This window comes from Barbus barbus, assembly GCF_936440315.1.
Source record: "Barbus barbus genome assembly, chromosome: 15".
NCBI lineage: Eukaryota > Metazoa > Chordata > Actinopteri > Cypriniformes > Cyprinidae > Barbus > Barbus barbus.
The window spans coordinates 26,886,813-26,914,146 of record NC_136743.1 but is presented as its reverse complement, the minus strand read 5'-3'; the positions used below and the strand labels follow the sequence as shown (position 1 = coordinate 26,914,146).

Below are 27,334 nucleotides of genomic sequence, written 5' to 3'. Positions count from 1 at the left end.
AGGGTCGTAAATACGAAACACGATCCGCGAAGTCGGATCTTTTGTGCAACTGCTTCAGCGCTCGCAGACTGAACTTGTCTCGAGATTGAAAAGACAGCCCTTGCGAATTTTAAAGAAATAAAGAAACAGTAATAGCAGTGTGCACGCAACATATGGACAACGTGGGAAAGCATGGATGCGCGCGGCTGGTAGCAAGAAACAGGATTTCGTAAATAGACTCGAGCGACTGGAATAAACCGGGAATTTCACTCATTTTTATTTGGTAGGTTGTGGGATTTGCGTGTAAGCACGATATGTGATCGGTTTCATATTTGCAATGGTTTCTACTATGAAATTTGAATGAACTTCTGAACTTTGCATCGAAAGTAACTTCAGTCGGTTGCTGTTCTCCAGTAAAGCGAATGAATCGAGAAAGTTTGCTATTTTGGACCGGAGATAATGGATCGCACTTGCTTTTTTTATTTAATTTTTTTAATTATTATTTATTATTAAAATGAACATTCAAAGATAGCTATCGTGTTATTCTTATAGACCACCAGCGGTGAAAATGATTAGATAAACAACATACTTGTCTTTTAACAGATTTTGTGATTGTGTGCTTTAATGTACATCACATCCACGCGTTTGTCGTTTATATTACGATTGCGTTAACAGACAAAGTTCCCGACTTGTCTCGTTCCTATTGTTTACCTGCTGTTCTCTCTTAACCGCAACACGAGGCGTCTTCACGCGATTAAAGCGTGCGCGTTTCTTATTGCCTTCAGCGCTTTCAAGCTGGTCATATAGTTTAAAACGCAGCGTGTTTACTTGTGTTTTTGTGACTATAATTCATTTGAATGAGAACTTACACCAGTTATGTTATTTTTATGTTTGTAATATTGTAATAACTGCGCTACACAGCACTAAAATACGCAGCTTTCAAACAAAGCTCAAGTCAAGTCTGATCAGTTCCGGAAGCTGAGTAAGATAATTATTACATAATTTCTTATATTATTACAAACAGTCACAACGGAAGTGGGTGACACATCAGATGAGTAGTCCAACTTTTTTCTGTATTTTAGGGAATAGTGTTAAAGAGAGAGTTCACCTAAAAATAAACATTGTCTGCTTACCTTCATGTTGTTTTAAACCTTTATGACTCTTTTCATCTCTGGAATAAAGAATGAGATGATTTACATTAACTAGTAACTTCATAGTATTATCGTCCATATGGTGACAACGTCCAACTAGGAATATGTTGTATGATCTGAATTGACTACTTCCATTATGCTTTTAATGTGTTGTTTTTGGTTTGATAGCCCCTGGCGGCCCCCTGGGCTCCATTGTATGGAGGTGAGCAATATTAATATCTGTCACAACTTTTGTGCGTTAGATAGAAATAGAGTTTGGACTGACATTAGGTTTTCTAAATGATGACAGAGCTTTCATTTTTTTTTTTTGGTGAACTGTCCCTTTAAGGGTGGTTCATGTAGGTCACCCACTTGCTTCCATACAGTGCAGCCATCAATCATAAGAGTGTAAAGTGCAAGCTGACATCTGCCCCCCTCACATTCGTTGTTGGTTCCTGTTCTGTGTGGCTTCTCACACACACAGCATGGTTAATTTATAGCTCTTTAACTGGTTGGGTTAGTGACTGTTGTACTCGCAGCATAACGCCACAGCCACGTCGTGTGATCAAACATTATTGACTTGAACAGTCGATATAGCTGTGACAACTGTGGTTTTTCATTCTCAGTACCACAGAGAAGTGCAACTTAAAGCAGCATGCAACACAATAAATGGCCCAGCACCCATCGTTTAAGCATTTATAGAGAAGAGAACTGCTCTTTTGAGGATTTAACGTTTAATTTATACATCGAGGTTATGTTGGACCCCTTTACATTCTGAATTAGTCAGTGTTGACTTATTTTAGCACTGAAGTGTGTGTGATACTAAAGAGAGAGGCCTACTTTTGACTCATTTTAGTAAGCGTTGGTTCTTGTTCTTGCTTGACTTTTTGGAGTCCTGCAGATGGAAATTTGTCAAAATATGATGAGAGAGAGGAGAGAAGTTTGCATAGTGTGACAGGACTCTCAACATCATCGTTTAAATTCATTTGTGAGGGTAAATGTTGAACGTTTTAACTAGAAACTGGATTTGTTTCGCAGTGTTGCAGCCCAGGTTTGTTGTGAAGCTTTGAAACCGGTGTTGATGAATCATCTTGAAAGCCGTCACCATCTGCCAAATGTTTTCCAGGTCTGTTTACCCCTCGTTCGTGCGGCTTATCCTTTCAGAAGAAGTTTTGCACTCTACACAAAATCTTAAAAGTTGTGAGCAGCGAGAGCTTTGTGTCTTTTTTCTGTATGGAAAACATGTCCGGTGAGCAGGCTAAGTTAACTGAGCTCTCTCTCCATGATAAGGTGTGGTTTTTATTGGACCTTTTCCCCCGCTCGTAAAGTGCTGAGGGAGAGGCAGAAAATGAGTACAGCTTTACTCACATCAGCCTCAACGAGCCGCATGAAAAACTCTAAGCATACATGTTCTAGAAGTTTTCATGCTAATAATTTGGCTGCATAGTTAGCTTTTTTATGCTGTTTTCAAAATCTTTTTTTAATATTTTAATGAGCAAAGCTGCCATATGCATTGTGGTTTTAATATGGTGTGTCCAGTTATGTCAAAATAATCATAAAATAAAATAAAACAATCAGTATTTATTAACCTTATGAAGAAAAAATGTGTAAAAAAAAAAAAAAAAATCAGGGAGTTTTCTAAATATAGGGTTTCTGTGGGTCTAAAAGTCTTAATTTGCCCTTCCACAAATTTAAGGGACAGTCCACCCAAAAATTTAAATTGTCATCATTTACTTAACCTCAAGTTGTTCCAGCTGTATGAGTTTATTTCTTCTGCTGAATACACATATGAAGAAAGTTGGTAACCAAACAGTTGACGGTAGCCATTAACTTTCATAGTATGGGAAAATATATGGAAGTCAATCTCTACAAGTCCTTAAAAAGTCTTGCATCAGAGCAGAAAGTCTTAAATTAATTTCATTTTAAAATGTTTTCCCATTTAATTAAGTTGATTGGCAGACACTTGTTACATTTTGATCAATTCCACAGAGAACAAGACAACTTCTTTTATGTAATTTAATTTTGCTTCTAAAGTAAATGTATCTTGATTTAAGTTTTTTTGTTTTTTTTTTGCATTTGTACTGGAAAACAAGACAAAAATACTGGGGAAGAACATCAGTATTTTTTTTTTGTAGTGTGATCAGAAGTACGATAAGTTATTTTTATATAGTGGTTGGGAACAGGGTTATTCAAGCCTTACCTTTTGTGTGTGTGTGTGTGTGTGTGTGTGTGTGTGTGTGTGTAAAATGTTTTTTAGTAATGGAGATGGCTTGGTAATTTTTCTAATACACATGACTGTTCCCTTCAAATTATTCCTTAAATTTTCTTTACTTAATCTTAAAAAGGTCTTAAATTCACCTGCAAACCTGACCGTTTTTTGACCCTTCCCCATTATTGCTTTTTCAGCTATTTCAGAAAAACCATGCCTAAATGACATGTAATAACAAAACAATTTGTGGTTGAGTGCATTAGATGCTGGTCTCTTCCTGTCTAATTGGGTTCCTCTTTACCGGAATAAGCTGCAAAGTGGGACCACACTGTATGTTCATATATTGAGGCTAGGGCTGTGCAATTTGGGGAAAATATCTAATTGCGATATTTTTGACAAATATTGCGATTTGATTTGCGATTTTAAATTGGCAAAGTCAAGCTTCAGCTCAATATTGTCTATAATGTGCAGGACAGTATGAGTATCATTACCCTGCTGGAAAAAACAGCAGCAACAAAAAAAAACAAAACAATAGAAAGCATCACAGAAATTCTTACAGTTTCCATAAAAACTTTTTGTTTTGGGCATTATTCCAATAGGAATTACTGTTGTTCTATTGGTTGCCATCTGCTAGATTACATCCCACCAATACAATGCATCAAATACCAGCAGACACCATTATAGTTTACATTAAAACCAATACAATTCCCATTAAAACCCTTAAATCAATTACATTTTCTATTGTGTTTTGGGAGGGGTTCTACTATTTTTTTGTTTTGTTTTTCTGCTGGGAATATTATAATGGTATTACTACTTTTACAGAATTACTGAATTTCAAAGGAAAGATTTGTTTATTTTTTATAAATAAAGAACTGTATTTCTTTAGTCAATTATTAAAGTATTACATGTTACACGGGCTGATTTATTCATTATTAAGTATTTGGGATTTTAGGAACAAGTGGGAAATGTGCTGAATGTTTAATTTCATCCAAGTGAAATTAGCAAGCAGTTAGACTTAATTTACATTTGTTTCAAACGTGGAGCCAGGCGCGAGTGGACACAGGTTGCGTGCGTGCGTCAGGCCTCGTCCATATTGCCAGATGCGCTCATGAGAGGCTTGCGGAGCAGAACCGGGCGCGAGACCGTGAGTATAAAAGAGCATTACGAGACAAGCTGCGTGTAAATGGCTCGTCCGTGAGACGCGCAGCGTGGGGCAGAGCGGAGCGAGTATTCAGAGACATGGGCTGTGTGTGCAGTCTTCTGAATTAGCGAACATGCATTATAAATTTATTTCTAATTAATCTGTCGGAGAGATAAAATGTGTAAGATAACGTTCATGAAGTCTACTAATAAAAACATCTAAAAATGTATCTTTTATTCTCCAGAACTGAAAGCAGAACCGATAAGGGAGCTCTTGATATGCGTTGTGACGCAGCTCTTGCAAATGACCTTTTTTGTTCGTTGTCTGTCATTTCGAAGCTGTAGTTACATACGTTTTTCTTTAGTTTTAATTTGCCTAACTTTCGATCTGAACCTTTTTAAATGGTGGGCATTTACACAGTTGGCTAGAGCAGTGCTGATTGGGGAGAACGGAGGTGCGCTCACTCTATTGGTTAATAAGACTGACACTCAAGGCTGGCAGTCATGCATATGCTCTGGAACAGAGTAATATCACGTCCACATCGCAGGCTTTGCGATTAGCAAATCGCAACATCTCAAATCGCGATTTCGATTAATCGCACAGCCCTAATTGAGGCTACTAGTACAACGGGCCAAACACCGTTTAACACATACAAACACATTTATTAAATATGAAAGACTTTTTGTACAAAGGGGTTGTAAAATAGCTTTACCCTTCGCTACCCAGTATTTAGTCAAATGCTATATTCAAAGTATGCTGGCAGCCTTGTTTGAAAGAGTCTTTTGAGTTCAAGTTAGTGATGTAATGACTGAGTCATATATAGTTTGAGTTGGACACATTTGACTAGCCCGATCATGTCTGGATTATAGCAGATTGACTGTGCCATTCTCTACTATTCTCTGAGCTAAAAATTTCATTTTTTTAAAATCTCATCATTGAAAGCAAGCAGGTTCACATTGAGCTCCATATTTGCGATTGTAACTGAGTTATGTTTTTTATTTACGAGTCATGTTTGTTATTTTGTGTAATTATGTATAGTATTAGGATTTCACTTTATTACTCCTTAGTTGAACATATATTTTGAAGGATCATACAGGTGTGATTTGCTGGTTCCTTTTTTGCGTTCATTTAGCTGAATTCATAAAAAAAATGTTGGTGACGCTAAGTGCACTCCCTTGTATGCTAAGCTGCACTTTTATTGGTTTGTGCTGTATCTTTTATGAGGTTAAAGATGATGAACAAAACCATGCCTACATTTTTATAGGAGCCTTATCCCACACTCTTCTGGAAAGATTATTCGCAACAGCCTCTGCTTTACATCAATGGGATTTTCGAGCCTCTTATCAACTCTTGCTAATTGTATATTTTAGTATTATAAAGGTTTGTATGACAGTTCTAATTAGCTAACACCTTTGAATGTATTCTAACATGCTGCTAAACCTCTCTGTAATTCTGTCTTTGTCTAAGCTGTCTGCTAAAGTTAAATGCTTCGAATTATACACCACTGTATTTGAAGCATTAATAGGTCACATTAAACAGTGCTATAGAGTGAGCTTTGACATTTAAATATTTTAACATCTCCCACTTCCTGTCGCCGTGCCCACAAGGCTGGGGTTTGACTATTATGTATTAGCGCATACAAACTGACATGAAGATTGATTGTTCGTCTATTTTCCTCATTAAACCTTTTTGTTTATCTTAAATACAATCTGTTCTCTTAAAGGGATAGTTCACTGAAAAATGAAATCATTTACTCACCCTCATGTTGTTCTAAACCTGTATTTTTTCATATATGGCAAATGAAAATCAATGGTAACCAGAACTGTTTGGTTGAAAGTGTTCTTCAAAATAACTTCTTTTGTTTTACAAGGAAGAATGAAAGTCATACATGTTTGGGTGAGGTAACTTATGACAGGATTTAAATTTGGGGGTGAACTATGCAGATACCTCTGAAATGCCAACTGATTATCTCCTCATTACACTTACGACTTCAATGTACGGTTTTATTAATCTGATTTCATTTATCTGTTTCAGGTAGAGGGATTTCTGATGTGGCAGCTTAATGCCAACTCGACGTAAAACCATAAATCTCTTTTGTAAAACATGGTGAGAGGGGCTCTTGAAACCGGTGAGCTTACCAGGCAACACTATTGCCACTATGGAGCACTCTAACTAACGTGAACGTGATGGGGATGATGATATTACACATAGCAATGATGGAACAGCCGCATTGACAAAGATTAACTGCACTTGCTCTCAGTGCGCTGCTGCCAATCAGCATGCTGCGGATACTGTCGCTCAAATTTGGCCGCGTCTACCGGTGTGGCAAGTTCCTCTTCATCGTAGCTCTTTTTGTGATCCTGCTGATGAACACTCACAACCTCTTTGCCTCTTTCCAGAGGAACGAACTCACCGACCGGCGATTCATCGGCCTCAACAAGTGTCCGGCCTGCTTTGGCACTAGCTGGTGCCGCAAGTTCATGAACAGCCAGGTGACCTTCGAGATGTGGGGTCGCCTGCGCTTCCTAGACTTTTTCAACGTAAAGAACGTTTTTTTCGCTCAATACGGAGAACCCAGGGAAGGAACGCGCAGGATCGTGCTCAAACGCCTGGGCTCCAACCAAGAGCTTGCAGAGATCGATCAGAAGATCTGCAAACGGGCCACTGGAAGGCCTCGCTGTGATCTCATTCAGGGTATATACAAAACGGAGTTCGCCCGGCTTAACGGGGACGTAAGGCTGCTGACCCCAGAAGTGGTGGAGGGCTGGTCGGATCTGGTGCACTGCCCGTCGCAGAGGCTTCTGGACCGGGTGGTCAGGAGGTATGCGGAGACCAAGGACTCTGGAAGCTTCCTGCTGAAGAACCTTAAGGACACGGAACGAATGCAGCTGCTGATGACCTTGGTGTTCAACCCTGAGCCGCTTGTGCTGCAGGTATCTACACACTAGCCGATATAATATCTTCTTTAAATGCATTTTCAAGTTGCTGAACCTTTCTTTTGATGCTGAAGCACTGTGTCTGATGCCCGTTTGGAAGTTAATGGAATTAACGGTGCATCTTTGCATATTTTAAAGTACTGCACAAGGCTTTGCAAATAATACATACTTTGTGTCTGTCGGTGGTCACTTAGAGATTTCTCTGCTTTGGGCAACAGCGTGCTTGTCATGAAGAATTCCTTCAGACATAAATCATAAAGCATTTGTTATTCCATAAGCAAAGTTGAAAAACACAGAGGTGGAGTATTGTTCCAAAAGTTGTTTTGTTCAAAACTTGTTTTCAGTTTGATAAACAGTTTCCACTTAAGTGTGTATAATATTGACAAAACAAATGTGTGGTGGTTAATTCACAGCAGTGACAAAAATGAACTTTTCCCATTAAGGACTGATATTTACAGACTGGCCCAGTAGTGCACAACAAATTTTAGACTACACAACGAAATCTACACAACACAATTAATCGCCGCAACACAACGAAATTGGCACAACACCACAACACAACAGAAATGGTCCTATGCTTGGACACAAATGGGGCCTATATGTTTGCTACTTACTGACACATCAAGCTCCTTTTTAATAAATGCAGCACTTTGTCTTTTTAAATGCTTTTAGAATTGAATGAGCCAAGGGATTTAATGCAGGGTTTAATGATCTAACGAAATACAAATTTTGATATCCAATATATTTTTCTGAACCATTGAAGTTTCTATGGGACATTATATATCAGGCCATTTCACGATGCTGTTTCTATAACGGACTGTCTATTTACACAGTCCAATATACCCTCCTTGTTGGCATATAGTAGTCTAGTTACATTAACTCCGCCCGTGTCTGGTTGGGCCACACAAAATTAAAAATGATGCACAACAAGTAACAGCTGAAGTGGCATTGGGAGTAAGGCGCATAGAAGTACCATATGATGCAATTTACTTTCAGTGAAGAAAGACATTTACTTTCAATGAAGAAAATATTCGAAAAGTGGAAATAATGTGCAGAACGAGTGTTTAGTAATGCAGTATATCTGGGTTAGGGGTATGTGTAGGGAGGGCTTTATTGTCTCATAAGGTGGCATCCATTTAATAATTTTAATGAATATAATAATTTACCTCTTTGTTACTATTGCATCATGTTACTGTACAACAATACTGAGATGCAAATAGTATCTGCCACTATTTATAAGTATAATTAGTATCTAACGACTTTTTACACTATTTACTGCTACTTTTACATATTGTAAATATAATCTATTGCTATTATTCACTTAGTGTAAATAGCATCTATCATTAAGAAGATATGCTACTTTCACTTGCAAATTGCAAATAACTGCTGACTTTCTATAAAGGTGTGTACAACTACCATGCAAGATTTATGCTAGTGGTAATGGACTAACAAAAACCTAAAAAAATGGTACTACAGTAAAATGTCCACAATTTGGATTTCGTTAGACCATTATCTCTGGTATGAAGTTCTTAGCTCTAATGCATACTCTATAGTATAGTAAAGATGTTGTTCTCCTGCCTGACCTTTGTTGAATGAGAAACGAACCGGGGAAAAAAATCTCATGTTAAAGAAGGCGGGGTTCCAGAACAACACCCACCGATTGCGTAATTGCCACAGACCAATGGTAACTCAAAGGTGTTTAGGAGCCAAAACAAACTCCCCAGAAAGTTCGCTTTGGTGAGCTGTTTTGAAACTAACTCAAAACGAACTGCCGAAACTAACTCAAAACGAACTTCAGTCCGGCCTGATTTTGTTCGAAATTACATCATATCAGTTCGTTCTTCGATTTTGTTTGAAGTATATCTGGGACTTTATTGTGTCATGAAATGTAGATTTAAAAGAATTTCAGGCAAGAATGTAGTTGTTTAAAACTCAAATCTGTGGTTTATTTATAAAAAAGACCTATTTGAAAATGTATTTTGCCTATTTCGGAGACGTGAGCTCCACACGATCAGCGTGCGCTCAGTGCTCATGAAAATGAAAAGAGGCTGTGGTATTTGATATCATATTTTGTCTTATTGTAAATACAGTGAGGAAAATTGCAGTAGCCGAGGCGAGCTGACTGACGTTATCAAGTAGCTACGCTGCTGTTTGCACAATTACAGGACTTGCGTTGTTCCATCCCTGGTTGTTCACACTCCTGAGTCGAACTCGCGAAGTCTGAACTACCAAGAATGCAAGTCCGAAATTTGCATACTTGCTATTGAGAATAAACTGTAATACTGTAATAATCACTGTAATAAACGCATACGCTCTAAGCTCGCGCTCGCGCTGTTTTCTTTTGAGGCGAGCGGATAAAACTGTCTGTGTGTGGCGTGCAGTTCAAACGAGTACCGCTATTTTGTTCTGCTTTTGACACGTTTGGCGTTTAACATATCTATCTTGCACAACAGAGTGATCAATTAGACAAAATGTCTTTTATCCAGTGTGTTTGAGTTTGTTAAACCCTCCGTAGTCTTCTGAGGTCAGATTTGGTAGCTGAGCTGAACCAGACAGTTATTGAAGTGCAGAGGATGGATTCAATGATGGCGGAGTAGAACTGTTTCAGTAAGTCCTGTGGCAGGTTGAACTTCCTCAGCTGGCGAAGAAAGTACAACCTCTGCTGGGCCTTTCTGACAATGGAGTCTATGTGAATATCCCACTTCAGGTCCTGGGAGATGGTAGTGCCAAGGAATCTGAATGACTCCACTGCAGTCACGGTGCTGTTCATGATGGTGAGTGGGGGGAGAGCAGGGGGGTTTCTCCTGAAGTCCATGATCATCTCCACAGTTTTGAGCATGTTAAGCTCCAGGTTGTTAAGACTGCACCAGACAGCCAGCACCGTCCTGAATGAGGCCTATCAGTGTGGTGTCGTCTGCAAACTTCAGGAGCTTGACAGAGGGGTCTTTAGAAGTGCAGTCGTTGGTGTAGAGGGAGAAGAGCAGTGGGGAGAGTACGCTGCCCTGAGGAGCTCCAGTGCTGATGGTACGAGTGCTGGATGTGAATTTACCAAGCTTTACTAACTGCTGTCTGTCTGTCAGGAAACTGTTGATCCACTGACGGACGGAAGTGGGGACGGAGAGCTGGTTTAGTTTATTCTGAAGGGTTTCTGTGATGATGGTGTTAAAAGCGGAGCTGAAGTCCACAAACAGGATCCTCACATAAATCCCTGGTCTGTCCAGATGCTTCAGGATGAAGTGCAGTCCCATGTTGACTGCATCATCCACAGACCTGTTTGCTCTGTAGGCAAACTGCAGGGGGTCCAGTAAGGGACCAGTGATGTCCTTCAGATAAGCCAAAACCAGTCTTTCAAATGATTTCGTGGCTACAGACGTTAGGGACACAGGTCTATAGTCATTAAGTCCAGTAATTTTGGGTTTCATTGGGACGGGGATGATGGTGGAGCGTTTGAAGCACGAGGGGACTTCACACATCTCCAGTGATCTGTTGAAGATCTGTGTGAAGATGGGGGCCAGCTGGTCAGCACAGATTTTCAGACAGGCTGGTGACACAACGTCTGGGCCTGGTGCTTTCCTTCTTTTGTTCTTCCTGAAGACCTGGCACACATCTTCTTCTCTGATTTGAATTGGTGTGGGGGAGAGGAGGGTTGCTGGAGGTGTTAATGGTTGTGTGGAGAGGTGTTCAGGGCGGGTGTGGGGTGATTTTTCAAAACGACAATAAAACTCGTTCAAGTCGTCTGCCAGGTGTTGATTCTCCACAGTGCTGGGGGATGGTGACTTGTAACTGGTGATATCCTTCATTCCTTTCCACACTGAAGCAGGATCACTGGAAGATAATTTTTTCCTTAGCTTGTCAGAATAATTCCTCTTTGCCACTCTGATCTCCTTTTCCAGTGTGTATTTGGCCTGTTTGTACAAGACTTTATCCCCTTTTCTGTAAGCATCTTACATCCTCACAGAAACTGATATAAGATGTCACAGTCTCTGTGAGCTCGTCCAGATCGGTGGCAGCGGCTTCAAAAACAGTCCAATCAGTGAGAGAGAAACAGGCCTGTAGATCCCGCTCTGTTTCATTAGTCTATCTTTTAACAGATCTTAATACAGGCTTTGCAGATTTAAGTTTCTGCCTGTAGGTCGGAATAAGATGAACCAAACAGTGATCAGAGAGTCCTAAAGCTGCTCGTGGAACCGAGTGATATGCGTCCTTTATTGTTGTGTAACAGTGATCCAATATATTACCATCTCTGGTGGGACATGTAACATGCTGTCTGTATTTTGGCAGTTCACAGGAGAGATTTGCTTTATTTAAGTCCCCGAGAATGATTAAAACAGAGTCTGGGTGTTGTTGTTCTGTGTCTGTGATCAGATCAGCGAGTTTCTGTAAAGCTGTGCTCACGTGCGCTTGCAGTGGAATGTAGACACCCACGAGAATGAACGAGCAGAACTCCCGCGGCGAATAAAACGGCTTGCAGTTAATGAAGAGCGTTTCTAGATCTGAACAGCACATCTTCTTTAACACTGTTACATCTCTACACCACCTCTCATTGATGTAAAAGCACGTCCCGCCACCGCACGATTTCCCCGTTGATTCCGCATCGCAATCTGCTCTGATCAGCTGGTAATTAGGTAGATGAATTGCGCTGTCCGGTATGCCGCCATTTAGCCAGGTTTCCATGAAACACAGGGCAGCAGAGTTAGAAAAATCCTTGTTTGTCCGGGAGAGCAGAAGGAGTTCATCCGTTTTGTTGGGTAGAGAACGGAGATTCGCCAGATGGATGCTAGGCAACGCCGTTCGAAATCTTCTTCTGACTAAGCTTCACGAGCACTCCGGCTCGCTTCCCCCACCTACGCCTCCTGTAGCGTTTGACCAGAGCTACGGCTCCGCCAACAACAATGTCCAGCAAAAAGTTCGAAAAATCAAAATCCGGTAAAAGATTTTGTGGTGTGTTCTGCCGAATGTTCAGCAGGTCATCCCTGGTAAAGCTGATCGTATTTGAAAAACAAAAAAACAGGAAAAACAAACAAAAACAGTACAAACACTGGAGAGCAACGCACAATAGCTGCCATCAGCGGCGCTATCTTGGATGCTCTGATCTGATATCCATAATCGTAATCGCGATTAGAAATTCGATTAATTGTGCAGCCCTAACCCTGTATATCTTGAAGTTTGGGGCATTCTAAGTAGAGTTAAAATGACATGTAAATTTGGGTATAGTGACCAAAATGATCACCGTTATCAATATTATCACAGTATTGCTTAAATGTGCTGGCAGTGTTCAACAAACTGATACACACACTAAAATCATTTCACCAAGTTTAATGTCAAAAACAGTGAAAGTGACATACTTAAAAAATGTCAGCTCGCACGTTGTTAAAACAATAATTGTGATATTATCGTTGACTATTTATACCACATACCCCTATTTCCAGTGTATTTTTTCTTGTGCTTTTCATTCACAGCAATTAGAGTCCTTGACAGCTCTCTTTTTTGCACCCCTCGGTCCGGCATTGATTTTTAGACCCAGCTAATCTATTCCAATTTCTTTTGCGATTGACCCAGCTTGTCGAAGGCCTGGGCAAACAAAAGGACATCTCTGTCTGAGCAGCCAATATCCGTTCTCACCTCCCATCATTCACTCCATCTGCCACACCTCAAGCACTCTATGTGATAAAGGCAATCTGATCTCTCTCCGGAGAGCGAGCCGCTCGATTTGATTAGCAACATACAGTTTAGCCCCCTTTTGCCCTGCAACCTCTGCAGCGGTTCAGTCAACATAATGAAATGTCATTAGTTTGCTGTGGATGCCGCTAATGAATTGGCTCCTAATCCATAGGTGCGATTAAGTGTGATCTTCACCAGTGCTTGCTGTTCCTTCCCCTGCTGAAAACATGATGTTAAAGCTAACAGATGCTTGTCTCCTCAGAATGCTCTAAATGATTCATCCCACTTCCTGAAGCTAAGAAAAGCCAGTTTTTCAAGTTTGCCAGAAGTTGTAGCAACCTTTTGCAGTTTCATAAGGCAGGCAAAATCTGCTTTCCAATTTTTTGATTGTGTTGGAAACCTGAGGCAGCTGCCTTGCTGTCAATCAAGGTGTATGAAGGTGCCTCTAAAACACCATAATGTTGCGTTTAATAGGGCTGCACAAAATGGAAGAAATGTTTTTATAAATGATTAAATTATGGAAATTGTGACGCGATAGTCTTAAAAGAATACACAATAAGATCAATAACATCCTTTAGAAAATTGAGAGGGGGCGGGTGTTCGTTTTGTTTACACAACAAGAGTTTTTATGTATTTTGGCGGTTCATAACGTATTAATTTCTATTTTAAAGGAACCTGTTCATTGCCATTAAAGTGAAATTACTGAATCTACACATTTTTAGAAGCAAATTTTTAATAGCACTTAGAGGCTTTTGCATCTGAACTCTTTATATATTTGCTATTATATTTACTATATTAAATTTACTAGGTTCCAACAGTGGTTGAACCACACACACAGGATTGTAGGATATCGTAGGCAACAATGGATACATCTAATCTGCATTCAGAGATGGAAGGCAACTTGGTAGACTGATTTCTAAACCAACATTGCATTTGGACATGCTTTATTGGCTTTCTTCCTCTGTATTCTGCTTGCGAAGGCATTTTTTGACCGTAAAGGAGACACTAAGGTCTCTTGTAGCAGATTTAAGGATTTCTATATGTTGGAAAGCTGAATTTAGATTCTGTCTTATGTCTGTTTTCCATTTGCCCTGCTGGATGGATCTGGAGTCACTCGAGTTTAGATTTTTGTGGTCTGTGTATTTTTAGGTTTGAGTAGAAAAAAGAATGGACTAATTTGTTATGTTAGGAGTTGATGGGAGTACTGCTCTCAAGTGAAAAAAAAACAGCCTATGGAGCCAGAGAAAAGCAAGACAGTGAGAGTATTACAAAATCAGAGTGTGACAAGAATGAAGATGTCCCTTCATGGAGATGTTTTTTTTTTTTAAGTTTTGGCCACTGGCATTTTTACTGCTATTTATAGACGTAAAGGTCAGAAACACAATTTGTTTCCCTTAGCCTGGTATTGTCAGATTGTTGTGAAATATGTGTCCTCTGGAAAAAAGCTGCTGTGCTTGACTTTGTGCCTGCATTACTCGTGCCTCCTTCCTTCCATTGAGAACGGAGGCCCATCTGCTCGGCGAGGCTGAGAATAGCACAGGCAGAGCCCTGAGGGTCACGTCCATCACAGCATTAATCTTGCACACAGCCCAGTGTGCGCGGTGCGCTTCTCCTCTCCCTTCACCTGACAATGAGGTTGTTATGAGGTTGCCATGCCCGAAGCACCTTTCTAAACAGTCCCAGAGCTGACAGGAGTCAACTGCTGTTTGTGTGTAAGGCTTTCACAAACGAGACTGAGCACAGCAAGGTTGTTATCAAGGACATGGCTATTATTTAGTGCAGTAAACTGGTGAACTCTCCTCCCGTTGAAGAAAAGTGCCCAGATAGCGCCTGCAGTACTCTAAAAAGTGTGTTTGAAGCGATTCCCGGAGTGAGTTTTAATCTAGGTTCCCTCAGGTTTTTAAAGTATAATACCTTATATAAAATGTAAGGTCATAAAAAGTTATAATGACTGTTTTATATATTAAATAGTACAAAAAATGTCTGTTTGATTGTTTGCAGATATCGTAAATTTGGTGGAAGAGAGACAGTAGGTGATTAAGGCACCTTAATACTGCAGAATTAAAGGCATAGTTCAGCCAAAAATGAAAGTTTTGTCAACATGTGCTCACCCTCATGTCATTCCAAACCTGTATGAATTTCTTTCTTTTGTCGAACTCAAAAGAAGATATTTTGAAAAATGTTGGTAACCAAACGGTTTCTGGTCCTCACTGATTGTTTGGTTACCCACATTCAAAATATATATTTATGTAAAACAAAAGAAAGAAAACCAAATAGGTTTGGAAAAACTTGAGGTTGAGTAAATGATGACAGAATTTTCTTTTTTTATTTGCTGAACTATCCCTGTAAGGAAAGGCTCAGTTGAATATGAAGCAGAGCAACACATTTCAATACGTAATATATATATATATATATATATATATATATATATATATATATATATATATATATATATATATATAAAACTATTTTGAAAAAAAATGTGTATGTTCACCAAGGCTGCATTTATTTGATAAAAAATAACTATAATACAGTTATTGCTATGTAAAATATTACTACAATTTAAAACAACTGAACTGTTTAAAATATACTAAAATATTACTGTGTTGGCAAAGCTGAAATTTCGTTTTTTAGCACCCATTACAGTTTCTAGTGATTTGGTGCTCAAAATACAGTGCTTTTTTTTTGCTTTATATTATTATTTTGTGGAAAGCATGACACATTTTTTTTTTAAAGATTATTTGATGAATAGAAAGTTCAAAAGAACAACATTTATTTGAAATGGAAATCATTTGTAACGTTAATGTCTTTACTGTCACTTTTGATCAATTTAATGAAATATTCGCAATTAAAATAACAAAAAGAGTACCTGGTTTTGGCATTTTAATTGAACTATGCAAATATGAATAAAGACACCAAACAGAGGTTTAAATGTGTTAATGGCATTAAACATTAATTAATCCTACACATTCACGTTGACATCTCTTTTTCTTAATTACTTGTGTGAGTCTCAGAATAGGTCTTGATTTTGCTGACAGCTCCCTTCCTTCTGTATCCTGTCTTTTCTTCCTCTGTAGCTGCAGCTGACAGGTATGCTGCATCATGGATTGTATTGGTGTAAATTTGCTTTTTGTTCATCCTAGTGTGAATTGTGTTAAGTAATGAAGTCTATGGGGCAAGACATTGTGGAGTATTTAAAAGCAGAAATATGCTTTTTTTATGTTCTTTTTAATAGTTTTTTTGTTTGTTTTGTTAAAGGGCATATATTCTTCCAGAAATGTGCTACTTGAGCTATAAAGTTGACTACACAGTCTTTTCAGTGCTAGGCAGATGATTATACATTATCATTATAGTTCCTGTGGGTGACAGTTGCAGAGTTTTGCATGTACAAGGTTAGTGGTTTTATCACACTATTCTTACGTTAATATGTATAATGATTGCATCTTGTTTAGTAGAGTTTGGGAATGGAATCAGAAAAAAATAATTGCAGGCTGGTTCTAAATAATCATTACCCACATGAGCATCAGTATGCTGTATTACGGCTCCAACATATTTTCAAAATAGCACTGCTGTATTCTTTTACAGTTTGTCACTCAGAGCACAGCCATCTGTGCAGAGTTGATATTCCCTCCTCATACTTCAGCAGCAGTTTGACAGTCTCTATAATTGCAGAGAGTGTGAGCAAACTGTAGACTCGGGAGCTTCGCCACCCAAATGGAAGTTGCCATTCTTCATTAGTTGTCTAGCAGATGTGTTTGTATTTAAAGAAACTTTAGTGCAAATATTACAAGAACAGTCTTTCTGAAGCTACCAAGTCTCTTGGCGATTGGCACTCCAACAAACTCTCAGTTTCTGGAATTGGCCCTATCAAGGTTGGAACCAGGCATTGGGTTTCATGGCCAGATCTCATTAAGCTGCCACTACACTAACTAGGGTTGGATCGATGTTTTCGACCCTCGATACTGAATTGGTGCCTCGACATAACTAGATGGTCAACCATTTTATTTTATATTATTTTATTATTATTATTTTTTAATGCTATACTGCACAGACCTAATCCATTAGCAATTTAGATCTGAAGGGTATTTGTAAGATATACATGACTAGCACCTGGTCATCTCTCATTATGTGGTGTTGATGGTGCTTTTATTAAAACAAACCTTTCACCTGCCTCCAACCACCTGTTTTGAGCCTCACACAGCCGTTTGGCCATTGTGAAAGGGTTGAGTGCAAACAAGTTCCTATTCTTGATGGGCTAGAATTTCCGCTGGCTCGGAAAAACAAATAACTATCCTTCCTGAGACGGTTCTGTCTGCTCGCTCTTGCACGCGTTGCTTGTGTTTGTCACCGATTCCATGCATTAACAATCTGACAACACTGATAAAATGTGATAAAATGAGTCTGATTTTATTGTTTCTGAAAGCTGAGACTTCAGCTGACAATAGCTGTCAGACAATAACCTCAGATTTAATTTGCTCTTGAATGTGTTTGCAGCTTTTTCGTATTGTTAATTTTAAGCGGTTTACAGCTGTTTGTTGATTCACATGCTGTAATAGCATGTTTGTGAATTGAGGATCTCTTTGACCTCTCTTGGTAAAGAGATGCACTTCACCATTGCATAGAATTTATTTAATACACTTTTGAAGGTCATGTGCATTGTCATCTTCCAGAGTCCTTGACCAAAGGCAAAGCTCTGTGGGTAAGGATGTAGAGTTAAGTGTTAGTCAGAGTTTCAATTATAGCTAGAACAGCACTTCACGTCGGGAAAAAAGAGAGGAGGAAGAAAAAGCTTGCTTCCGGACTGTGATAAGCGGCCAACTGCAGCTCAACAGGTTTGTAGTGTGGAGTGCTGTTTTATTTCACTGAATTTCTTGGAACTGTTTTTTGTCAAAACCTGGTTTCGTTTAAATTTATCATAGTGTATAACTGTATATGAATTTTGTTTTTCTTCACGTTTGGTAATGATGCAAATCCTTGGAAATTTGATAGCAGAACAGGAAACAGGGTATTGACACAGTGATGTTTGACAATGGCATGCAATATAAGGAGAAAATGTTTAGTACAAGTAAAATACGGTTTGACGTGCAACTACACGGTTTCTGTTGCTTTCCATTTTTGACATTTGACACTTTCGGTGAATGAAACTTCACGATGACGTGTTCCCAGAAGTGAGACAAAAATCTAGAGACACAATGTTCCCTTCTGTAATTGACTCATTTGTCACAGACCGAGCGGTTACTCTGTTAGCACCTAATAATTTAATTCAATATTCAGTCTAATTCCTAAAACCAAAATGTAGTTTTAGTAAAGCTAAATAAGTATCAAGATTACCATTACAGTTATGCTGGTTGCAACATTCCGTTTAGATATATCCCTATTGCATTTTTATGTCACTTTTATTTGTTCTGGCACACAAAGTGTAGAAAAGTGCTGAAGATACATTGCCAGACAGCCAGAAGGAAGATTTAGAAATAAATGTAAAAAAAAAATTGGATTCACCAAATGTTGCGTCACTCAGATGCAGTGTGAATGCTTCATACCCAATAAAAACTATAAGCAAGAAAAAACCTAGAAAACCCTATTATTGTTTATAATAATAGGAGCATTTGTGAGAATCCAGAGCTCACACTGAACTGTAGAGCTCAAAAAGTTGTGATTTATAATAGTGTGTATTGTGTCTTTGGTTCAAATAACAGTTCTGTTTTGATGTTACTCTGAGGGGCCAATGTGAAGTTCACAATTTAGTCTTAATTTACTGAATAAATAGTGATAAATACTTTCAGTTTTGGATGCGTAGCTACACAAATGTCAGATTCCTCATGCAAAATGGCATTTTTTTTCAATAAAAATTCCATTCATTTACAATAATAATTGTGATTACAATGCTAAAGGAAATAGTCAACGATTGATTTTGTCAGTCAGTATCATTATGAGCATTGGAACTGGTCAAGGCAAGAGGAAAATACAGATCTTGTTGTAGGTTTTGTCTCCACTTGATTCACTCGTGACCCCTAAAAGACTCAAGGACAGATGTAACAGATTGGACACTGCCTCCTGCAGTTATCAGATTTGTGACATTTAAGTGTGTAAGCCGGTAAAATGTTATTTCTATGACTGATTTGTTTTGCCAAAGTCCGCAAGAAACCATGCCTATGTCATGAAGAGCAGGAAACATCCCCTCCACAGCATGATTCAGACCACAGTGGCCAGATGTCCGACTGGTTACCGAATGCTGTGTTTTGTCCTCTAAATTATTTGAATCTCTAAGATTAAAGTTTAATGGTCACTTATTCATATTTAATGACTCGACTTGAAATGGGGCTATCGAATATCCGCAGCACTTAAGAAAAGTTTGGGACAGCTACTTTGCTCCAAGCTAATGTTTGTGCAGTTTGTCTATGTCTTAATTGCCTTTTTTGGACATGGTGTGGGTTTGTGTCAACGGAGAACTTCTCTCACCTTGACTCTCCTCGGGTTTCATCTCTGCAGAGTTTTCCCTCCGATGAGGGCTGGCCGTTCGCCAAATACCTGGGGGCATGCGGCCGGATGGTGGCGGTGAATTACGTGGGCGAGGAGCTCTGGAGCTTCTACAATGCACCCTGGGAGAAAAGAGTGGATCTGGCCAAGCAGCTGATGGACATCGCCGAGCAGCTGACCAACAACGACTTTGACTTTGCCCTTTACCTCCTAGATGTGAGCTTCGACAACTTTGCAGTCGGGGCTCGTGATGGAAAAGTCATCGTCGTTGATGCAGAAAACATCATAGTGGCGGACAAGAGACTGATTAAGCAGAGTAAGTAACAACTTCATTCCAGCATCTCCGTGCTCTTTTTTTTTTACAGCATAATTAAACTGTGCAGGAAACTGTTATCCAGGTTAGACAGATTTATTTTATTTTTTTTGTCTACTTTCATATGTTCTGACCCACTTTCAGTTTTCCCTCAGATGGGCTGGAGCACCTGTTTTAGGCCTGTTTGTTTCTGTACTTTGCCTTCTCCATCAAATGTTTTTCAGGACAAGAATTATCACAGTCTCACAGACCAGGTGGAACCCATGGGCCTCCCACGCTCTCAGATTTGTAATTAAAGTCTCAGAGCTGTTACTTTTTTGGGACTTTTAAGAACTTTACACAGATGGCTTTCCTGTAACACTGGTCAGAAATTAATGGGAGCAAAGATAAGGGTGCAAAATGTTTTAATTATGGCTGTCATGATTTAAATGAAATGTGAACATGAATGTAAAGTGTCGATTGTGACATTAGATTTAGATCTGCTCACATTGCATCAGATTTCTTTTAACGTTTTCTTGCAGTTTTGAGTATAACCAGTCACTCACATTTCTGTTGAGCTTATGAATCCAGTGACCAATCAGAGGTGTCAAGATGAGTCATTGCTGAAAACTGACTTGGACTGCATCTGCATATTGCTTTTTTGTGATGAGAGATTTTGTACAAGTAAGAGATTCGTTTTGCTGTGTAGACCGCGTCAGTGATTATAACATGAGTTATTGCATGAGTGCATAACTCGTGCTTGACTTATGGACCGCTTCAGTGATGGAGAGTGTACTTTGCTTGCTTTATTCCCAGTTTAAATGACATTTTGTTTTTCATGCTACTAAAATAAGCAATGTGAAGTCTTGATTTTCGAATGCATAAAAAGTAATTCATGAACAGTTTTTGTCAGGAAAATGACATGTCGTTTCCCCAAACACAAAACGTTTAATAATTAGGCTATTACAATATCAAGAGCAATAATCAACAATTATAGTTTTTGTCATGATCTTGCAGCCCTACTTTGTAGTGGTAGTGAACTTGCTGTTATTCATTTATTTATTTAGGCTATTTAAATTATGCACCTTCGAGCAACATTAAAAATAATAGCTATTTCAGATGCAGCTTTTGTTCCAGTGTAAAGATGGCTTTTGTTGATGTATTTTTAGTCTATAGAATTCTGATTGATTAAAGTAATAGGCTAAATGTAAGCGTTTGACATAAAAAAAACAACACATATACATTAAATAAGGTAATTATAAAAATGCCCCTGAAAATCAATTCCTAATTGAAAAGTAAATTTCTGGCCCTGATGGAGCCCCTAATTTGATAATGCATGGCATTTAAATTCCAGTTTCACATTCAAGTAAGCATTGCTATTGAAGTGTTTGCATTGCAACAGATGAACGTGGCCCAAAGCTGCACTTTTGATTCTGGACAGTTGTGAGTTGGCATGGATGGGTGCAGTGCTGGACCAACAATTCGTGCCAGTGGATCTGCCATCCAGAGAGGCCAGACTGGGCTGGCGGATGAACTTGGAGCATGTGTGCTACACAACAATGGCTATTTGCTTCAGCCTGCCAGCGTTTATCTGAATGGAGCTTGTGTGTGTGCGTGCGTTTGCTTGCAGATGGGTCTTTTGAGATGTTAGATAACACAAGCTTTTTTTATTGCGTTTTTATTCTGAATTGACGTGTGCTTATGATGTCAAACCACTTTATTGGACATGTGTGGGCATCAAGGTTAGAAGTCTTTTTGCAGAGGGCATTGGATAGATGGGCTTTTATTAATCTTTTAATTTGAATTAATTCTGCTTATAATATCTACTATTTAGTTAATTAAAAATGTGAACCTTTTAAGGATTGAATAGAAATCATTTCTGAATCCATGAATGGCAAAGGAGGTTTTTTTTTAATGCGCTGTCACGTGATGAACGAACGACTCAAACCCGAGACTCGATATAGACGAACTAATCAATTCTCTTTCCGGCTCAGGCTGCATTGGTTAAGCGTATGGGGCTGTCACGTGATGAACGAACGACTCAAACCCGAGAATGCTGTGCAATGCGCATGCGCGACTGAACGAATCACCCCCCGAGACGACTCGTTCTTCCCGAGTCACATCAAAATGAACGAATCGTTCAAGAACGACCCATCACTAGTGAACAGTCCATCCAACATGTTTGTTGTCATTATTTACTCACCCTCATGTTGTTCCAAACTTGAATGATTTTATTCTGCGAAACACAAAGAAAGATATTTTAAAGATTGTTTCATCTTCAATAGGGTTCCTTTGTGTTCCATAGAAGTGACAGGTGAATAAATGATGAACTGTCCCTTTAATTTAAGATTTCCATCACTTCTGGAACAATATTTTGTGCTGTTCATCCATAAATCTCTGGATGTGATTCTCAGCACACACAGTGAAAGAGAAAAGCGCCGAAGCCAGCGTGTGCTCTGATTGGCTGTGGCACATTAACTCCTCTGGATTTCATAATTGGCTCCCACGAGAGTGATTGGCAGCACGGTGACTTCATTTTCTCTAATTAGTTATTGGCGTGATATTGAGCTGTGTCAAATGACCAAGACAGCAGTTCCCCAACTCTTTAAGGCGCTTTATGACTCAATATAGCTTTGCTGATGAGTAGATGTCACAGCCCAGTCTATTTCTGCAGGGTCCTCGGCTTTATTGATTTGTTCTGCATTAAAATGGGTGGCTAGAGAAGAACTGCACCTGCTTTGAGGATATATTTTTTATTTGTCTTCTCACAGTGAAGAGCTGAATCAAGTCAGTGTCTTTATTCTGCAGATCGTTGTTCCATTTTAGTGTAGGTTGTGCTTTTTAAAGAAGATTGAAATGCTACAAGAAAGCGATGTGTAATGATAAAGAGCTTTGTTGCCTGGTATACTGAATGTAACAGCAAGTTGTTTCTAAAAGGAAGAGCCAGTGGAATAAGGATTAGGCCGTATTGAATAAAAGTCAGCTGACTGAAACTAGGCATGTTGTGAAACACAGAGGAGAACTTGACAGGAAGTTCAGTCATTGCTTCTGCAAAGGATAGGGAACTTGTGTTGAATGTTAACATGAAATTGACCCTAGTTTTTCCTTTTAATACATATTTTTTTACCAATAGCCAAATAGTTATTTAGGCATTGTTTTAGGCTTATGTTTCAGATAACGCAGCCTTTTCTATGTTTTATTTAATAATTAAGAGTAATTAAATGCCAGTTAACATTGTAATGAAATCTACTGCAAACTACTTGCTGCTACATGCAATAAGAAATAGATGAAATGTTCAGTCCGATTGCTGGGTTTCAGTCTCTCTAGGACCCCGAAGCAATTTGACTAAAAAAGTACTCTGTTCAGTGCCTAATTAGACATCCTAAATCATTCGCACACTACCATTATCTTTATCATTATCATTACGGTTTTCCTATTTTTAATAGGAATGCTGACCAATGCTGCCTTTTATTATACGGTTTTCTTTTGTAATATAGTGTCTCAGTGTCACATGATTTATCATTCTAATATGCTGGTTTAGTGCTCAAATAACATTTCTTGTTATTAGAATTAGTTTTGGATTCTTTGAGTGGAAAGCTTATGTAACCCTTTAAAGGTTACATAAGGTTACATTATACTTTGTCTGCCCTACATGCTAGATCAAGCTACCACAGCTACAAAACAATAACAGGTGTTAGGCTCTTTTGATTAGCTACAACAAGATATTGCAATAACAGCATTTGATTAGCTGTTACGAGCGGCTGCCTCCTGGGGTCCAATCCGAACGGTGCTGTACATGGGTCCTAACTCTTTGACACCAGCGGTGTTTCGAAACACTGAAAACTCTAGCACCACTTCATAGGGCCCTATGAAATGTGTGTGTGTGTGTATTTTTTTATTTCATTTTAATTGTTAAATGAAATTTTAGTAATCAAAATTTGTTTAAAAACAGCGTTTAACAACACTTCATTAAAAGGTAATTAAACCACTTCATTAAAAGTTTATAAAAGCAGTTTAACCACTTTTTTGTTTATTGTTTTATTTACCAAAATTCTGTTTTCCTTTTGAATTGATCTGGATTAATAGTTAATAATCACATTTTGATTTTAATTAAATAAAAAGCACGTCTAATCAATTGAATGTATAAAACTTTAATAATTCAATAATTAATGCCTTGTGAAATATTTCATTTTTTCCCCCCAGAAATTTAGTGTTGCCTTTTTTTCCTTTTTCTGTATGTAAAACAAATTTATCATCAAATATGGTGTTAATTAAACAAAGGCAAAACAAAATTAAAATTTAATTTTTACATAAGAATTTATTTTTTTATTTTTAGGTAAAGTGCTGAGGTTGACTTTTTGAAATGAAAGACATGGACATTAAAAATATAAGTTTTAATAATTTTGTTATTTCTTCAAGTACAGTCTACTGTGCGATAGTATTATTTCCATCACATTTTCTTGAACTTTTTTGATGGGTTGGCATGAAGAACAAATGAAAAGGTTAAATGCTGATGAAGTGAACCCTCAGAGCAGCTCTGGAGATGAAGTGTTCAGGTCCTCATACAGTGAGACGGCAGATGCTGAAAACACCACAAGCATCGCGTGTGCTTGTGTTTGTATAGTAGACGAAACTGCGCTGCTCAATCATACAAAAAGCAGACTTAATATTTAAATAGCTGTCTTTTTGCACTTTAATATTCATAAACACAAGTCCACATCGTGAATTAAGCATACAGTCCTTCTTTTGACTGATTCATGTAAAATTGGCTAAATTCAATGACATTTTATTTTAGATTGTAAATTGAAGTTACAGGGTCTAAACTTCAGCCTTCAATATTATCGAATATCCATTTTCACCCAGAAACATGAGATGCAAATGCAGTTTCATGTTGATTTTGAGGTTTCCTTTCTTGTATTGTTTTGGCAGACATTATATTTGTGTTTTCTTTAATCCACTCAGATAAACCAGAGAACTATGACGTGTGGTACGAGAGCCACTACGAGGAATGCGACAAAGAGGCCTGTCTCTCCTTCTCCAAGGACATCCTCTGCTCTCGAGTCACCGTGGACCACAACTACTACGCTATCTGTCAGAACCTGCTCTCCAGATTCTCCACCTGGCGTGGCACCACAGGCGGTCTCCTCCACGACCCCCCTGCCGACGTGGTCAAAGACGGCCGCCTCACGGCCCTGCTGGATGAGTGCACCCAGCCTCAGAAACAGTACGGTCGCTTCCAGGCAGCTAAAGAACTGCGGGAGTTCCTGACACAACTCACACAGCTGAGCAATACTAACAGGTAGTGTCCAGAACAGGGCACGTTCTGTGCGGCCGCCCCACTCAAAAAAGACCTCTGAAGTACTTTTACACATGTGCTACCAGATTCTGGAACACATTTGTTCACCTTCGAGGGAGTCGCTATTTCGTTGCCGCTATCAATCATGCCAACATTGGCTCCAGTCCTGTCCGGGGCTAATTAAAGAAGTTTGCACATGAACATGGATTAAAGGGTCGTGTGAAAATCAGCAGAATACAGGCTCAAACTGCTGTGATCACACTGGTGTGTGTGTGTGTGTGAGAGAGTTGATTGTAATATCTGATGCTTCAGTGAATACCCTTGCTGCTATTACAGGTTCTGGTCAGGATCCTGTAATACGGTTTCTAATTAATTTATAAATTGGGTGCTGTAGGTGCACCGTGAGCAGGGGTTATAACTGAAGTGACACAGGGAGCTTTGTTTATGTTTGGGTGAATCTTAACAAAAACATGTCCAGGTCATGTTTTAACCCAAAACATAATGCGTTCCTGTTTTGGCCTGGAATATAATTATATTTTAGAAGCATTTTTCCTTGAGTTTGTGTGTGTGTGTTTTTTTTTTTTTTGCACATTATCATAATGCCAAGATGTTTAAGATGTTTGTTTGCATGTTTTGTTTTTTGTTGTTGTTGTTTTCTTTTATGTTCTGTTCTTTTTTCTTTGTTTTTGTTTTGTTTTGCTTAGTTTTATGTTTTGGTTTGTTTAGTTTTGTGTTTTTTTGTTGGGTTGTTGTTTTTTATTCTGTTTTGTTTTTGTTTAATTTTGTGTTTTTGTTTTGTAAAACGAGTAAAATTCTGTTGTTAATTTTAATTCTGCATCAATTTAAAGCAGGATAATTAAATATTTTTAAAAATATGATTTTAAAACATTTTCTTTAAGCAAAATGAGATTTTTGGGTGAAATATCACTAGGACATGTTCTTGAAAAGCTTTTAGATTCATCCGTTTGTGTTTTATTTTAGTCTACATACAGTATATTCAATTAACCACCTGGTTTCTTTGCTACGGGAAGTGAAGTCTTAACTGAATTTGTAAGTGTGCTTGGTCAAATTATGCCTCTTATCGAGGGGAAATTTGATCAAGTGTTTCCTGTTACAGTGACCCATTTTGGTGAGACGTTGATGCTTTTTTTTTTAAAAGTGGCAGTCAGTGCCAGTGATGGTTAGTTGGATGACTTGATTTAAAAACAACCCTGAAATGAAAATACAGTAAGGAGAACAAAATGGGTTTGAAACAAATAAGTATGCAAGAATAAAAATACCAAAGAATATTGTCAACGTTGTGTGGTTCATTTAGTTCTTTTAGCAATGCTTTGACTAAGATTGTTAAAAAGGGAAACCACAATAAAGCTCTTAATTTTCCTGTTTCTGTCTTCATGAGCCTGTTAGTGTTGTTCTTTTTACCACTACCTTTTTGTTTTTTTGGACCAATGCAGTTTAATTTCTAATATGCCGGCAGATATGACATACCGTCTCTTTCACTTGCACTTGCATTGTGTTTACAGAGACAAGTTGCACTACATTGTCAGATCATAGTTTTTCATTATAGACCCTTTAATATTTGCCCTGTTATCAATTTTGTGTCCTTAAATATTTTGTGTGCATATTTTAATGTTCTTCTTTTCCAACAATGTTACTCGTGTGCCACTTTCCATGTTTGTAATAAGCAATATTAGGAGTTGATTGAGCCTAATGAATTATTGCTTTATAAATATCTATTTCATATTGATTTGTAGGCATTCCAACTTTTGAAATCCGCTGTTTCTGTTAAAATATGATTTATTCTGTAAGAAAAGTCTGCTTTCTGTATGCGTTTGTTTTGAGACTAAGGAAAAGTCTGGTCGTACTGTGCCTTTCATTCAAAAGTTGTATTTTCGACTGGATGAGAATATGAAGTTATATTAAAGTATATCTATGCTTACCTGATCTGATTTATTGTCTTTATTGAATCAGCAGTACTGAATACATTATGAGATTTGATAATGGCAAAAATTGTGAATGTGAAAAGTGAAATGACATACGGCCAAGTATGGTGACCCATACTCGGAATTCGTGCTCTGCATTTAACCCATCCAACGTGCACACACACAGCAGTGAACACACACACACAGCAGTGAACACACACACACCGTGAACACACACCCGGAGCAGTGGGCAGCCATTTATGCTGCGGCGCCCGGGGAGCAGTTGGGGGT

At 38.5% G+C, this 27,334-nt stretch overlaps 1 protein-coding gene across 2 annotated transcripts; it reads left to right on the top strand.

Annotated features, from left to right (window-relative positions):
• LOC306881947 (divergent protein kinase domain 2A-like) lies at window positions 1-27,064 on the top strand. 2 transcript variants are annotated; one of them, XM_079436336.1, is made up of 4 exons: window positions 1-262; window positions 6,494-7,392; window positions 19,546-19,849; window positions 24,788-27,064. In XM_079436336.1, the coding sequence occupies exons 2-4, from the start codon at window positions 6,739-6,741 to the stop codon at window positions 25,126-25,128; spliced, it is 1,299 nt and encodes a 432-aa protein (XP_079292462.1). In that variant the 5' UTR covers window positions 1-262; window positions 6,494-6,738; the 3' UTR covers window positions 25,129-27,064. The 2 variants fall into 2 exon arrangements, with proteins under 2 accessions (XP_079292462.1, XP_079292463.1); XM_079436337.1 differs by having other exon boundaries at window positions 71-266; window positions 6,498-7,392.
• Window positions 27,065-27,334: the final 270 nt, after the last annotated feature.